Here is a 16,224-nt window from a genome sequence, read left to right as displayed (position 1 = left end):
ACTAAACTCCTAAACTAACTAACAGCACAAAGTGCCAGAGCCTTCACCAGCTCTATACCAAAGACACACAAAGAGCTCCCACACAGACCAAGTATAGTTACCACACCACAACCAAACGAACCAGGGAGCTCCCTAACACTGAAACAAAATGGGTATATGAAGGGAGAGAGAATGTTGATTGCAGAATCAGCTTCACCTGCCGTTGCACTGGGGTGAGTTGCTGATTGACCAGCTGCTGCTGCAACTGGGACTGGGAGACACCTGAGAATGGGATATGTTACACAGGAGGGAGACACAACAACAACAAACAAAACATGCCTATATACACAACAGATAACATACATTACTCCCTCTATATACAGACATAAGGACACCGTCCGTAACAGTAATATACTATCTTATACTATCATATACTACCACATACTGTAATATAATATAATATACTATAATATACTATAATATACTATCATACTGTAATATACTGTCATATACTATTATACTAATTATATAGTATAATATACTACCATATGCTGTAATATATTATAATATACTGTAATATACTAGTATATACTATCATATACTATCATATACTACCACATACTGTCATATAATATAATATACTGTAATATATGAATATATACTATTATATTACAAACAATACTCTGAACTAGTCTCTCTCTCTCTCCATGTGTTCAGGGCTGATAAGGGCGGGGCCTCTTGTTGACAATCGGCCGGAGGGGGCGTGGTTTGGGTCTGGACAGCGTGGTGCTTGTTTTATCTAAGTATCTGATGGCGGGGCGGGGTTAGAGATGAGCTCGGTGTGATCGAATCACACGCGTGTGAAAAATTATTACACCTCCGTCTCTTACGTATCCCCATTCACAACATATATGTTTATTTATATGTATTTATCATATATAAGAGTTGATGTTAAACTCTAACCGGAGGGTCGGTGAAACGAACGCTCCCTTGTTGTTGTTGTCCAAGATGGCGGCCTCCACGGAGCTGCGGCTGGACGCTCTGCCTTCAGACCCGCTGCTGCTTGTTCTGTCCTATCTGGACCTCAGGGATCTAATCAGGTATCGATATGGATCAATATATATATATATATAGATCATCTGGACAGTTGGTTTGAAACGTAGCTTCTGAAATGAAACGGTGTCTTTATTGTGAGCGACGTTACAACTAAACCTGCTCCGCGCTGCTCTCAGTCAGTCAGTCAGCATACAATACAATCAAATCGAATACACTAAATGCATGAAAATAAACCAAAATACATGAAAATAAAAGCGAAAACGTGAGGAAGTTATCCAGCTGGACAGCAGAAGCTTTAAATAGCCAATCATCATGGGGGACCCTGATGTAAACAAGACGAAAGTCTTTCTCTGGTCTGCATCCCCTTAACAATTGTGTGTAATGTGTATTGAGCTGTACTGTATTCTACCCATTCTGCAATCTGTTAATACAATTTTCAATCAATCAGTGAATCAAACGTAAACAAACGGGAAGCCACACCGTCTCGGTAGTAGACTGTGTGGCAAATCTGATATGTCCCTGGTAAACAAGAATACCCTGAAGACTCTGGCAGGAGCACTCATTCAAGGGTACAACGACTATGCTTGCACCTCATGGTACCAAAGCACCTCAAAGGCACTAAAAACCAAATTACAAACATCTCAAAACAAACTAGTCAGACTACTGCTTGACCTGACTCCTAGAACCCACCTCACCCCTGCACACTTTGCCAACCTAGGATGGCTTAGAGTAGACAACAGAGTACAGCAACTTGCAATGGGCCTGGTCTACAAGAGACACTACACCACAAAGGTACCCATGTACATGTCAAAATACTTCCCAAAGGTCAGTGAATACCACGACCACAACACCAGAGGGAGCTCCACAAATCATGTAAAACCCAGATTCGGCTCAAACAAGGGACTAAACACGTTTCGCAATTATGCCACAACAATGTGGAACGCCCTACCCAAAGCTGTAAAGGAATGTAAATCACTACCCACCTTCAAAAACACTCAAAGAACACCTACGGGAGACTGCAATTCAAAACTGGCCCCTACAAATGTCCTAACCCAGTTGTACAATAAAGACCAAGCATGGCTTTGTCAGTATTCCAATGTACAGCCCCACCCAACCCCACCCCATCTACCCAACCTCCTCCAATGTACAGTTTCTATGTCAAATGTATGTCAGTATTCCAATGTACAGTGTCCCCCCCCCCTACCCAACCCCCCCCCCCCCCACCTCCAATGTACAGCCCCACCCCACCTACCCAACCTCCCCCAATGCACAGTTTCTATGTCAAATGTATATACTCTTCTTCTGGATTTTTTTAGTATCACAAACAGTACTGTATTTGAAAATCTGGTATGTCATAAATGTATAGATGTAGCAGTACTGTCTATCTGTATGTCATGTGTGTCATATGGTGAATTGAAAATGGGGGACCCTGATGGAAACAAGACGAAAGTCTTTCTCAGGTCTGCATCCTCTTAACAATTGTATGTATTGAGCTGTACTGTACTGTACCCATTCTGCAATCTGTTAATAAACTTTTCAATCAATCAGTACTAGCTCTAGACAATGTGATTTACTCTATCAATCAGATTTATTTATATAGCACATTTAACATGACACATGTCAACCAAAGTGCTGTACAGAGGGTAGATACTAGGGATGCTCGATATTGGCTTTTTTACCGATACCGATATTCCGATATTGTCCAACTCTTAATTGCCGATACTGATATCAACCGATACCGATATATGCAGGGTTTCCCCGTCCAAAAAACGTTATAATTTCAGGTAACTAATAATTTCACTGGATATATATATAACAAATATTGTTATTGTTTTTTTTTTTTTTTTTTAACCGATACCGATATTTTCCGATATCACATTTTACTGCCGATATCGGCCGATAATATTGGTCGGCCGATAATATCGGACATCCCTAGTAGATACATATAGACAACAATCACAACTCCGTTTTACGGGAGGGCAGTGGGCACACAGGGAAACAGGGCATGAGTCAGTGAACGGGAAAAGCTAATAGGTAGAAGTGGGTACACGACACGTACTAACTCTAGACAACACGTACTAACTCTGTACTAAAAGGTTATTAACTCTCAAAATACTTCCCAAAGGTCAGTGAATACCACAACCACAACACCAGAGGAAGCTCCACAAATCATGTTAAACCCAGATTCGGCTCAAACAAGGGACTAAACACGTTTCGCAATTATGCCACATCAATGTGGAACGCCCTACCCAAAGCTGTAAAGGAATGTGAATCACTACCCACTTTCAAAACCACTCTCAAAGAGCACCTACGGGAGACTGCAATTCGAAACTGGCCCCCGTAAATGTCCGAACCGCCCCCCCCCCCCCCCCCCCCCAATGTACAGTTTCCTCCCCCTCAAATGTATATATTCTCTTTTAGAAACTCTGTCTGTAAAAAAATAAACAGTACTGTATATTTGTATAGTTGTATGTCGTAAATGTCTGGATGTAACAGTACTGTCTATCTGTATGTCATAAATGTTATGAATTGAAAATGGGGGACCCTGATGTAAACAAGACAAAAGTCTTTCTCTGGTCGTACTGTACTGTACCCATTCTGCAATCTGTTAATACAATTTGCAATCAATCAATCAGACAACAGGTGCAATATGTTGCAACTTCACAGCTTGTTGGCCAGTTGTCATTTAACACTTTCCGTGCCACGGGTCCGGTGCCCCGGAACCCTGTTGAGTGCCAACGCCCACTTCAATGATAGAGCTCTCATATTTGCGAACGCATTCACTATATCTTAAATTATGGCTATGTGTATAATATAGACGTCGCTTATCAATGACTTGTTTGCAGTCAACATTGTCTAAACGGATTGTTTTTTAATCGGTTCATTTCCGTTTTATACCATTTTGAAAAACGCTCGTTTTATGAAAGTTCCAGAAGATTTCAGAAGATTCTGTGATAAACGCCCTTTACGGGAATATACTGGAATACACAAAAAACGTTGTAATTTTTCGGCCTATTTATGAATAGTTTTCAAATAAATGCTAGATTATCGATAGTATATGTATGTGTACTTATGCACGCTATAGAAGCGGGCTGAAAATCGATTCTCCATTTCCTGATCAGCACACACGCACACACACACATAGGGCCCACATTGATATATCTGTGAAAAAGCTCTGATTATCCTAAGACTGGTAAAATAGATTCCTTACCTCAGATCAGATGTTCTCCAAAAAGATTATTCCAATTCCTGATCGCCATTCCAAATATCGATTGCGTTTATTGATCCAACGCTGGGTGGTCGAAACACCGATTCCACGCTGTTCTGATGGTGGGCGATGACTCCAGTAGGCTCGGATTACATGCCTGAGAAGTAAAATGTGGAAGCAGGATTTTTTCCCCCCACATGCGTTTCATTCAGTCTAATCCAATGGGGTGCAGTACCACAGGGAGAGACGATAGGGGGCGGTATTTTCCCAATGGAGCTCAGAGAGAGTTCCAGTGGTAAACGGGAGGCTAGATTGATGAAATATGAATGGAAATCGCTAATAAATAAAAACGATCAAAAAACGAGACCTCTCGTCTCGTTGGCACTGCACGGTTGGCATGAACTAACGAGAAATCTCGTCGTTGGCACTCAAAGTGTTAATGAAAATCATCTGTTTGAGACAAAGAAGTATGCAATCGAATGCTATTAATCCATCTGAAATGCATTTAGTCTGTTTAGAACAAGTATTTTAATTCTCTACTAGTGTCAGTTTGTTTACTAAAATGTAGCAAAATCTTGAGAATCTGCATGTTTTTATTAATTTTTTTAATATTTTTAATGGCTATTCAAAACAGTCTAAAAACATTACTCTTTTCCTAAATAGCCTATTCAAAATAAAAATAAAAACCTAACAGTGCTGTTTTCCAAATGGGCTGGGCAATTAATCAAACTTCCAATGATTATGAAAACAAGATAAACAATATTTAGCCAGGTGATGTTTTTAAGTCGGGTGATGTTTTTAAACCAGGTCATGTTTTTGTTTTTAAGTTTAATTATATTTAAAGTTCAGGAAATCCCCAAATGTTTAATGTTGAATAAATACACAATGTTTCCATGGTGTTTAATATATATACAATGTTTACATGATGTTTACATGATGTTTAATAATACATGACACAAATCTGGCGGAGACAGACACAACCCTGTCCAACAACTCTCTTTCTGTATGTTTTCCTCGTCTCTCTCTCTCTCTCTCTCTCTCTCTCTCTCTCTCTCTCTCTCTCTCTCTCTCTCTCTCTCTCTCTCTCTCTCTCTCTCTCTCGCTCTTTCTCTGTCTCTCCCTGTCTCTCCATCTCCCTCTCTCTAGTTGTAGTTTTACCAGTAGGAGACTAAATGAGTTGTCAGGTCACAACCCTCTCTGGAAAATCCTCTGCTCCAAACACTGGCTACTGACTGAGTAAGTACCCTTATCTTAACCCCAACCTTACCTTAACCTTAACTATACTGTAACCCTAACCATAACCCTACTGTGACCTTAACCCTACTGTAGCCTTAACCTTACTGTGACCTTAACCTTAACCCTACTGTAGCCTTAACCTTAACCTTTAACCTTTACCTTAACCCTACCATAGCCCTAACTTTAACCCTTATGTTTACCTTAACCCTAACCCTACTGTAACCCTTACCCTTATCATGGTGATGCATCTATCTATCTGTCCGCCTGTCCATCTGTCTGTAGGTCAGACAGGTCTCAGCGGGGCGTGTCTTGGCGTGGTCTGTTCAGAGAGTATTATTCAGACTTGGGTCGCTACATGCAGCACTATGCTCCTCTGAAGAACGCCTGGGAACAACTGAAGGCCTTCCTGCACCAGCACTGCCCTCGCATGACAGCCTCTCTGAAAGGTACCACACACACACACACACACACACACACACACACACACACACACACCAGTGCATGTGAGCGGATCGGAGCGCTCGAAAAATCCGCTCTTCGCTCTAGACGTCTGGTACCGCTCCCATCCGCTCATGTTGGCCCGCCCCCCCCCCAAGTCGCTCACCGCTCACCTTCATTTACGAAACAAGCGCTCCCCGCGCCACATCGCTCCACAGATGTGGAGCATGATGTCAATTCGCTTGATTTGACCAAACTACAACAGTCTACACCCCTTGGGCCCCTTAACAATTGTTTGTATTGAGCCGTATTGTAATTGTACCCATTCTGCAATGTTAAATAACGTTGTTTATCCATTCACTACCTCTTCTAAGCGATGGTAGCTCGCCTAGCCACAATGCTATGGTCGCGGCCATTCACGTTAGCATGTAAGCTAACGACAACAACAATGGCAATCGTTTGGTTTGTTAAAAACGTCAGAGATGTAGTTTTTTATAGGGATGTCCCGATCACGTGATCGGGATCGGGGGCCGATCCCGTGATTTTCAGAAGATCGGGATAAAAAGAAAAGAAAAAATCTGAATCTTTTTTTAAAACTTTTTTTAAACTTTTTTTTTATTCAACAAACATAAATAAAACACTTTTTTTGATCGGATCGGGAAAGATCGGTATCGGTAGATACTCAAAATCACATGATCGGGATCGGATCGGGAGCAAAAAAAATTGATCGGGACATCCCTAGTTTTTATAATGGACTTTCATATGAACTTATGGACTTCCAAGCAAGAATCATAGCCACTTTAATAACGTTTGTAATAAACCAAACCGTTTCTAAATCCGTCAAGATTTCAGCGAGTTAAGAGTATTTCTGTTTGTGCAGATCACTCACCTTAAAGCAGTAGTTAACTGTAGCAAGATGGCCGCCGGTGAACTACGCTGGAGACTATCTAGGCTTTATATATATCTATGGTTTGTACCTCCTGTTGACTTCCTGCTTCCTGTTCCAGAGGGCGCCAAAGAGGAGGAGCTAGAGGCTATCGAAGCTCAGATTGGCTGCAAGCTGCCCAATGACTATCGCTGTTCCTACCGAATTCACAACGGTCAAAAACTGGTTGTACCAGGGTTAGTATCTACCTACTTATCTACCTACCTATTGATTGATTGATTGAAAATGTTATTAACAGATTGCAGAATTTTCAATTCATCATAACATACATGACATACAGATAGACAGTACTGTTACATCTAGACATTTATGACATACCAGATCTACAAATATACAATACTGTTTATGAGTTAAAAAAAAATTGTCTAAAAAGAGAAAATATACATTTGAGGGGGAAGAAACTGCACATTGGAGGAGGTTGGGTGGGGGGGGGGGGGAACTGTACATTGGAGGAGGTTGGGTGGGTGGGGGGGGGGGGGACTGTACATTGGAGGGGGTTGGGTTTGGACATTTACAGGGGCCAGTTTAGAATTGCAGTCTATCCATCTATCTATTATATATACATATACCGTTGGGTTATGACTATAACCAAGTTCTGTTAGTTAGGGGCGATGCTTGGCTTCGCCTTCTGCACTATCTCGCGTACGTGCACGCGTACTGAATAAACCACAAATGTACCTCTAATACCAGTATTAGTCTGACCACACCCCTCATCAGCTTACCTTCATAAGCAGGTGTGTGGTCACCTGCTCTCCTCCTTCCCAAGCTTTCACCACAAGGTGAGGTCAAGGGCTGCAGCGGCCGTCCGAAGCCAAGCATCGCCCCTAACTAACAGAACTTGGTTATAGTCATAACCCAACGTTCTGTATCGTTAGTGGCTTAGCTTGGCTTCGCCTTCTGCACAAGGGAGGCCAAGCGGAGCCACTTGGCTGACAAATACACCCCGCTGACAGCCCCCCAAAACCATCAGAACAGGGAGGGCCGAGCCCCCCCGACCCCCCCTAATGGAGGGTATCCCCCCTATTAGAGGCTTCACGGGAAGGCGACGGACCCGACCGTGCGAAGAGCTCTCAAGCAACTTAACGCACAGGGTGAGCAGACCGTGGCTTGACCCACGACTACACACACGCACAACCCGCATGCCACCCGGGAACGAACGGAGGAACAACCTCGTTACTGCCCCCAGAATCACGGGGTCAAGGGCAAACCCAACCCCGTGGCAAGGCCGTAGCAGCGGAGCACGAAGGAAGACCCAGACCCACCAAAAGGACTGGACTCCCTGGAATGGGGGCCCGGAGAAGTCCATGATGCCAGCATCAAGACCCCACCAGGTGGGCACGTAGTGCCCCGCCCCCCACATCGCCAGCGTATTCGGACAAAGGCCCCTCAGTTACTGCACCTGGTATTCCCAGGCGGAACCAACCAGGCCAGTAAGCCGAGCGGGCCCCGTCCCCCCAATAGTACACCGCCTGGCACACTGACCCTGCAGAATAGGCAGTCAGCATGGCCGTAAGCACACAAAAAAGGTTAACCAACGGAAGCAGGCAGCGCACCGGGGAAAAACCAGGCAACAGGCTGTTAACCCTAGCCTGGAGACTGCGGACGAGACAGGCGCCAGAGGGGACAGCTGAACACAGCCGCCCCGGCGGAAGGAGCGTAAGCTGGCGGTGTTGCATGACCAAGCCTCCATTTAACAACCCCCACCCAGAGGGGTCGAGGCAGAGAAGGCTGACACGATTGGCAGACGTCATGAACGTGCAGGGGCACCCTCAACCGGTGAACCCGGGAGTTGACACTGCTCCAACACACCAGGGAATCAACCACCTCGGTGTTACCCAATGCGGTGGTTGTTCCTATAACCCCTCAAGAAAAAACTCCAAAACACACCTGCGGGTATACACCGGCTATACCGCAGTACAAGTGTTTCAGTTTCCAAAAAGGGTTAACCCAGGCCTACGGGTCGCAAACATCACTTCGGACCGGGCCTGGCGGTACGGGAAGCACAGGGTCACCAGAGGAGGTCAAAAAAAAAAAAAAAACCACCCCCACAGGCCCCTCTTCGCCATGCGTGAGAGAGGAGCGAAAAACAATGGAGAACCAGCCCCTAAGCACACCGTTCCTGGTATTCCCCGGCGGTCTCCCAACCAAGTACTAACCAGGACCAACCTGTGTAGCGGCCGAGATCCGACGAGATCGAGCGCGTACAGAATGGCATGGCTGTAAGCCATGACGACAGTGCTGAGTAAAAACATACCCAACCAGGGTCTCCATAGCGCTTAACCCTGTGACACCCAGACCGACCTGGCATTTTTCCCCCTGAAAAAAGCCCAAGTCCCTCAGGGTACCAGAACAGCAGATCTGCATCCCCGGCGGACAACGGGTTCAACTGATCTGGACCAGCGTGACCAGAACCAGTCCCGTGCCCTAACCACGCCGACATGCCCCAGGAAAAGGGCAGATATGCGTGTTGATCTTAACATGAAAAGAAGGCGCCACCCAGACGTCGGGACGAACCGCGCCTGGTGGCCCACCCCAAGGGCGTGAGACCCCACTACATATGTTCAGATCCATCCCGTCATCATCCCCCAGACATGAACGAGGATCCGTCGACAACCCACCCAGGTCATGGGATGTGGTCGCCGGAAGAGGAAAAACCCCCATCTCAGTTGCTTTATAAAAACGCTGTTTCAACCACAAGCAACTAAGGCGTGCCAGTCAATCGCCTGTTTACAGCGAGCTAGCACTATACGTGCGTCGGGACACACCCCCATCAATGAACAGGCTATTTAGACCTGCCATTGAATCCCCAAGGCGCCCAGGGGAACGACAAGAGGGGTGTGACACTCCCTAACTCCAACACTTCTGGAATAGAAAGAAGGAAGCATCAACAGTATGTATCCCAGTCTACACAGCCGGGGTAAAAAATGTTCACATTTTTACATCCCACCACCCTCCCATAGGAAAGAGACGGGGATCCCCAGAGAGACTTCCCACGCGAGCTGTACAGATTGAAAAGAATATATTGCACCTTGAGCCATGTAAAAAACTGGTTTTAGGGCCTCCGGGGAAGAGGCACCGAACCCATACACACTCAATAAACGAATTGAATCGAATATACATACAATAGAAAAGGACCCTTCTAGAGGGTCCACTCACTTTGACAATCTGAGGAGGAAGGCTCTGTACTCTGATGGAGGCTTCCTCACATGGATCACATGGAAGAAGGAGTCCGAACTCACAGAAGGCCTGAGTAGGCGCTTGGTGAGGAGGAGCCCTGACCACCCCCCCTGAAAACAGATCCATCACATGGACCTGAACAGCACACGGAAGTCCTACCAACAGAGACGCGCACGGTGACGTACTCTATGGCGGGGGAATTCCTGCGGTGCACACGCCCAATATACCAGGCCGTGGGACCAGGAACTCCCTCCCCCCCCCCCCCCCCCCCCCCCCCGTAACGTGCCGAACCGCCACGTGACGGGAACCTTGAAGGACAGGGGGTGTACCCCTGACCGACAGACAATGGGGAGAGGAAAGGTTACCAGTTCACCCCTTTACGACCCCACACCCATGATACGACGTAACGACAAAAAGAGAATATGACACAGTCATAGTCAGCTCTATGAAGCGTTTCACAGCTCCACACAGCGCACGAGCTAACCTGCTATCTGATTTTTACTAAGGAAAAACACAGAATAGAGAGGGCTCTAAGAACCCCGGTCCAACATACACATGTGCTTCTGTGGCCAGTACAACCCAGTTGTAGGTCACATGACACACACAACCCATCATCATCACAATGAGAGAATACATCATTCTTGATTAGTATCGACCACAGGCCTTGCTAAACACACATGACAGCAACCAAACCAATTTCCCTTTAGGAAATAAGTTTCTCCAGCAGATTTAGCACAACCTCAGCAATCAAGCTGAGAGTTACATCGTATCCCTACCACACAAAAGACACAATTAATGCACAACATGTCTGATAGGAGGTGATAAAGTCCCCAGGGAACCGGGGGGGGAAAAACACAATCCTCCTATTTTACCCTCAATACGGCCAGTTAAAACAGGAAAACCTGTTAATGTGTGAACTCACTGTCCATTGTCATTACAGTCTGAGAAAGAACATTCTTTTACTCACTCGTCACCAAGCATAGCTTCATAGGTTAGTTGCCTTAGTAGTGAGTACACGGTACACATAAACACCATGATGTTTCTCACACAACAACCAGATCAATACATCACGACCTGCACGGAGAAGCTACTGCCAGTGACAAAAACAGCTCACACACAACCCGCAACGTATCTCAAATGCATTGCAACAACACACGTTTTGGGAAAAAACACCGTCATTCACAATACATTTAGCAAGGTAAAACCAGAAGACGTGTTATGAGGGTCTGGCCAACCCCGTACCTGCCCGGAACGCAGATCAGCGAAGTGCAGTCACAAGCGTCCCGTGTTGTTCGATCCGGGCAGCGTCGCCGCTCCACCAGTCGCTACAGTCCTCTTTGTTGACGCAATCCCCGTCTAGGCTCGGGCAGGGTTGACGAACATCCCCTGTCAAGGATGACGTCGTGGTCAAGAGTGTAAAACATGTTAAAAATCAAAGCACGTTCAACAGAATAGCATCAAGCTAACGGCTGCTCCAGCCGTTCGGGTGCTATCGCTTCCGCTCGCGAGACGCCGATCTACGACGCACGCGATCAGGAGCGAGCTCCCGGCGGCGCGCGAGAAGCCAAGCTCCCCGCGCCAGGCCACCGACCGGCTAACCGTAAGCTATGAACATGTAAACAATGACATAACACTCACCCAGACAGGCCGCCGTTCTGAACCCTCCTCACTTTTTAAGAGAAAAGAGAAAACAAGACGTCAACACCGCTTCACAACGGTGACAATAACACGTCCGGCGGAATCAGCACAGTACCAACTGGCCTGTATAGCTGACTTTGAACATGAATCTGCCGCTATCGCACATTACATGCACATATCCCCTCGTGAAGGAATACTCTCATTTGGATATGAAAGATGGGGTCTTAACACGGTGACAGAGAGAATCCACTCGTCCAGAACACACAGGGATCACCAGTGTCAATGGTCGCGGCCCACTAGTTAAAACTATAATGGTCGCCAGACCAAGGCCTTCTGTCGCCTAGACGGCTAAACAAAGGACCCTAGCCTGGGGCCGGTTTCCATAAACTTTGTCTAGTAGCCCCCATAGCACTAACAGACAAGTGGAGCCCGCCAGCAAACACTACTCACCCAACCTGGAACGCACCGCTCCTCACAACAGCGGCATGTCCGACAGTTCAGCTGTGGCCTGACAGGTTTCACCCCAACAAACACAGCAAGGAACTGCAGTTGAGAAGCATGCAGCGGCGTGCTCCCAATACGAAAACCGGTGGAGGGTTTGTAGAATGATCATCATCTTCTAGACACTCCAGTACGAAGACAATATCGCCGTATTTTCTCGAAAATAGTGAGAGAGAAAATAAAGATATGATGTCAACGTATCCTTGTTTCCCAAGCTGTTCCTAATCCAATTTCTTCCATCATGGTGTCAAGTGTGGGGATCTACCGAGGCACCTCTTCCTTGTGGTGAAAGCGAGAAGGAGGAGAGCAGGTGACCACACACCTGCTTATGAAGGTAAGCTGATGAGGGGTGTGGTCAGACTAATACTGGTATTAGAGGTACATTTGTGGTTTATTCAGTACGCGTGCACGTACGCGAGATAGTGCAGAAGGCGAAGCCAAGCTAAGCCACTAACGATACAGAACTACCTACCTACCTACCTACCCCCTCTAGGTTCTAACTGTGTGTGTGCGTGTGCGTGTGTGTGTGTGTGTGTAGGTTGATGGGCAGCATGGCTCTGTCTAACCACTACAGGTCGGAGGATCTGCTGGACATAGAGACGGCAGCAGGAGGCTTCCAGCAGAGGAAGGGCATGAGGTCCTGTCTGCCGCTGACCTTCTGCTTTCACACCGGACTCAGCCAGTACCTCGCCCTGGAGGCCACAGAGGGGCGCCACATCTCCGATATCTTCTACCACTGTCCCGTAAGACTGTCTGTCTGTCTAAATCTCTGTCTGTCTCTCTGTCTGTCTGTCTGTCTCTCTGCCGTCTGTCTGTCTGCCGTCTGTCTGTCTGCCTGTCTGTCTGTCTCTCTGCCGTCTGTCTGCCTGGCTGTCTGTCTATCTGTTTGTTGTATAAATCTCTCTCTCTCTCTCTCTCTCTCTCTCTCTCTCTCTCTCTCTCTCTCTCTCTCTCTCAATTCAATTCAATTCAAAAAAGCTTTATTGGCATGAAATTTCACAAATGTTGCCAAAGCACAATTATGACATAAACAGCAAACAACATTATACAATACAACAACAATATCAACAGAACAAGATCAAAGAAATAAAGGAGATGGTGCGGTGAGTAAAACATGGTACATGTATATACAGTATGTGTCCTACTGGTTGTCCCTTTTCTTGTGACATGAATTGACATATTTTGCAGCTAAAACTGCACATTATTTCTGTTCCCCCAGGAGGAATGGCAATTTCTGCACTTCTGTCATACTTTGGAATTCTGGGAAAATTATTTCAATTTTTGGAAAGAATTCCTCCCTAATATTTCTGTAATTTTCACATTGTGTTAGGAAGTGTAGTTCTGTCTCTATGGCTCCCTCATCACAAAGACAGCACAACCTCTCCTCTCTGGGCAGCCAGGTCTGTCTGTGTCTGCCCTTCTCTATCGCCAAACCATGGTCACTCAGTCTGTACTTTGTCAGAGTCTTTCTTAGATTCTTATCAGTTACTGTGCTGAGGTAGTCTGCCACAGTATACTGTCTGTTTAGGGCCAAATATGTTTCTAATTTGTGTTGTGATTGTGTGAGTTGATTCCAATACGTAATGTATTTATCTTTTTCTTTGGTTATAATTTGGTTAGGTCTAATCTTCTGAGGCTGGCTAGGGTTTGTAATGTCAGAGTGTGAGATGTCAGCCAGTTTCATTATGAGTTGACAAAAGGGGCTCCTTTGTAGGTCCAGCTCTTGGCAGGCCAGGGCTTTATGATGATAGCAGGCCGGGTAACTTTTTTTAATATGGCTCCAGAATTTAATTGATCTTTTTTGCATATTTATGAGTAACGGATATTGTCCTAATTCAGCCCTGCATGCAGAGTTTGGGCTTTTCCTTTGTACCCTGAGAATTGTTTTGCAGAACTCTACATGCAGGATCTCAATTGGATTTTTGTCCCATTTTGCCCAATCCGTTACTAATAAAGGGCCCCATACCTCACTGCCGTACAGTGCAATTGATTCTATAACTGATTTAAATATTTTGAGCCATGTCCTGATTGGAATTTGGATTTGAACTGAACGCTTGATGGCATAGAAAGCCCTTTTTGCTTACTCCTTGAGTTCCTTTACAGCTGAACAGAAATTTCCAGTGGAGCTGATTTGTAAACCTAGATATGTATAGCTATTTGTTTGTTCTATTTGGGTCGCACCTATTTTGAATTCTGGGTAATTTCTCTGTAACTGGGATCTTTTTTGGAAGGTCATAATTTTGGTTTTCTTCATATTCACTGTCAGGGCCCAGGTCTGACAGTACTGATGAAGAATGTCCAAACTTCGCTGAAGACCTTCTCTAGTAGGAGACAGTATGACCAGGTCATCTGCATAAAAGAGACACTTAATTTCTGTGTCTGTGAGAGTGAGACCAGGGCCCTCATTCATCAACGTGTTCTACGCACAGATTTGTGCTTACCCTGTGCGTACGATCATTTCTAAGCAAAGAGTGGGATTCATCAATTTCAACTTGAACTTGACTCCGTGCTTACGTCTACGCACAGCTCGGACCATGCGTACCTGGCGCCCAGTGGTAGAATATATTATTACAACAAGGAAATGAGCTTCTGTGCATAATAACACTGGCATGTTCTGTACGAACCGTAGTTCATTATAGTTCATTGTAAAATAGCAACAGTAGTGTAATTATGGTCAAAACCCTATAAATAGCATTTGGAATAATAGATCTTTCTCTCAGAATGAATGCAGCATGGTTTATATAGCGTTATCGGAATATACGGGGTGTAGGCTACTGACTGACTGCGCTCCGCGTAGCTTGATTGATTGATTGCTTGAAAAGTTTATTAACAGATTGCAGAATGGGTACAGTACAGTACAGCTCAGTACATACAATTGTTAATTGGGGATGCAGACCAGAGAAAGACTTTCGTCTTGTTTACATCAGGGTCCCCCATTTTCAATTCATCATAAATCATAAAGCTCAACTCGTTATTATTTTGCGCAGACCGCAGAAACACGGGAACGTTTTGATTATATTTAAAAGGCTTTACGTTAAACGAAACAAGTGGAATTTCGAAGCTGTAAGCAGAATACAAGTCATATGAATATAGTGTTCTTCCCCCTTTTTACTGTATAAGAAAGAATAGAAAACGCATTGCAATGACACCAGATAGTGGACAGACTATGATGGAATTCAAGTTCATGTATTGAAAGGCAGGCTACATCATACATGCAGTGAGATTCATTGTTCTTGTATATGCTCTCGTATTATTGTTTATATAGGCTACCCAATACTGACATCAAAATAGATTGTAGTATGCCTCTAGAAATCATATGCAGCAGGTAGAAAATTGACGGGAGATCCATCGCGATTTGGAATAAAATTGAGGAGAACTTTAATCCCTGGGTATTAATCAAACAACCCGGGAAAAGGCAGTCATATTCCAGCGCGGTCTTTATTAGCCGACAACAAAATAGATGCCTCTAAAAATCATATAGCCAATCGAACACAACTAATAAAGGCATTCATATTACAGCACGGTTATAATGACACACAACCAACGCCAAACAGTGGTCAACGAACGGTCTTTATTAGTATTTTGAGCTGTCCAGGCAGAATTGCAGCAATGGTCTTAGGGAGCCGTTGATATCTGACATCACTGTTTACAAGTCCGCCTTTTATTTATCCCATAATACGCGATAGTGTCTTCTTGGTTCGACAGCAGTGAACATTATCTCCGTGGAGTTTCTCAGAGTTCCGCTCGGGTCAGTCCATTATTTCACATCCCATGGGGGGTGTTTCCTCACTTTCATGACCATATATGGATAATCATGCACGAGCATTGACGGTAGAACAAAGTGGTATTCATCAACACGGAGGAGCATAGAGCCTGCGTACGCACGTGTGATGAATCCCGACTTCCCTGTGCGTACACTGGTTCTACATTCCGTGCTTACGTGTGGAAATAGAACATGTTCTACGCACACATTGATGAATGAGGGCCCAGGTGCTGCTGACTGTTCTAATAATAATGCCAGTTCATTTATATAAATATTGAACAG

At 45.1% G+C, this 16,224-nt stretch overlaps 1 protein-coding gene across 2 annotated transcripts in view; it reads left to right on the top strand.

Annotated features, from left to right (window-relative positions):
* Window positions 1–987: 987 nt before the first annotated feature.
* fbxo3 (F-box protein 3) overlaps window positions 988–16,224 on the top strand; it is a gene marked incomplete at its 5' end in the record, with an annotated part of 48,939 nt that continues 33,702 nt past the window's right edge. For both annotated transcript variants that reach the window (XM_084335712.1, XM_084335711.1), the window contains 5 exons: window positions 988–1,079; window positions 5,390–5,479; window positions 5,762–5,925; window positions 6,925–7,039; window positions 12,718–12,922. In XM_084335712.1, the coding sequence (XP_084191838.1) occupies window positions 988–1,079; window positions 5,390–5,479; window positions 5,762–5,925; window positions 6,925–7,039; window positions 12,718–12,922 (666 nt within the window). The remainder of the gene's footprint in view (window positions 1,080–5,389; window positions 5,480–5,761; window positions 5,926–6,924; window positions 7,040–12,717; window positions 12,923–16,224) is intronic.

This window comes from Notolepis coatsorum (assembly GCF_963971535.1).
Source record: "Notolepis coatsorum genome assembly, chromosome: 1".
In the NCBI taxonomy this organism is placed as follows: Eukaryota; Metazoa; Chordata; class Actinopteri; order Aulopiformes; family Paralepididae; genus Notolepis; species Notolepis coatsorum.
The sequence above is the reverse complement of the archived record's forward strand: the minus strand, read 5'-3'. Positions and strand labels throughout refer to the sequence as shown.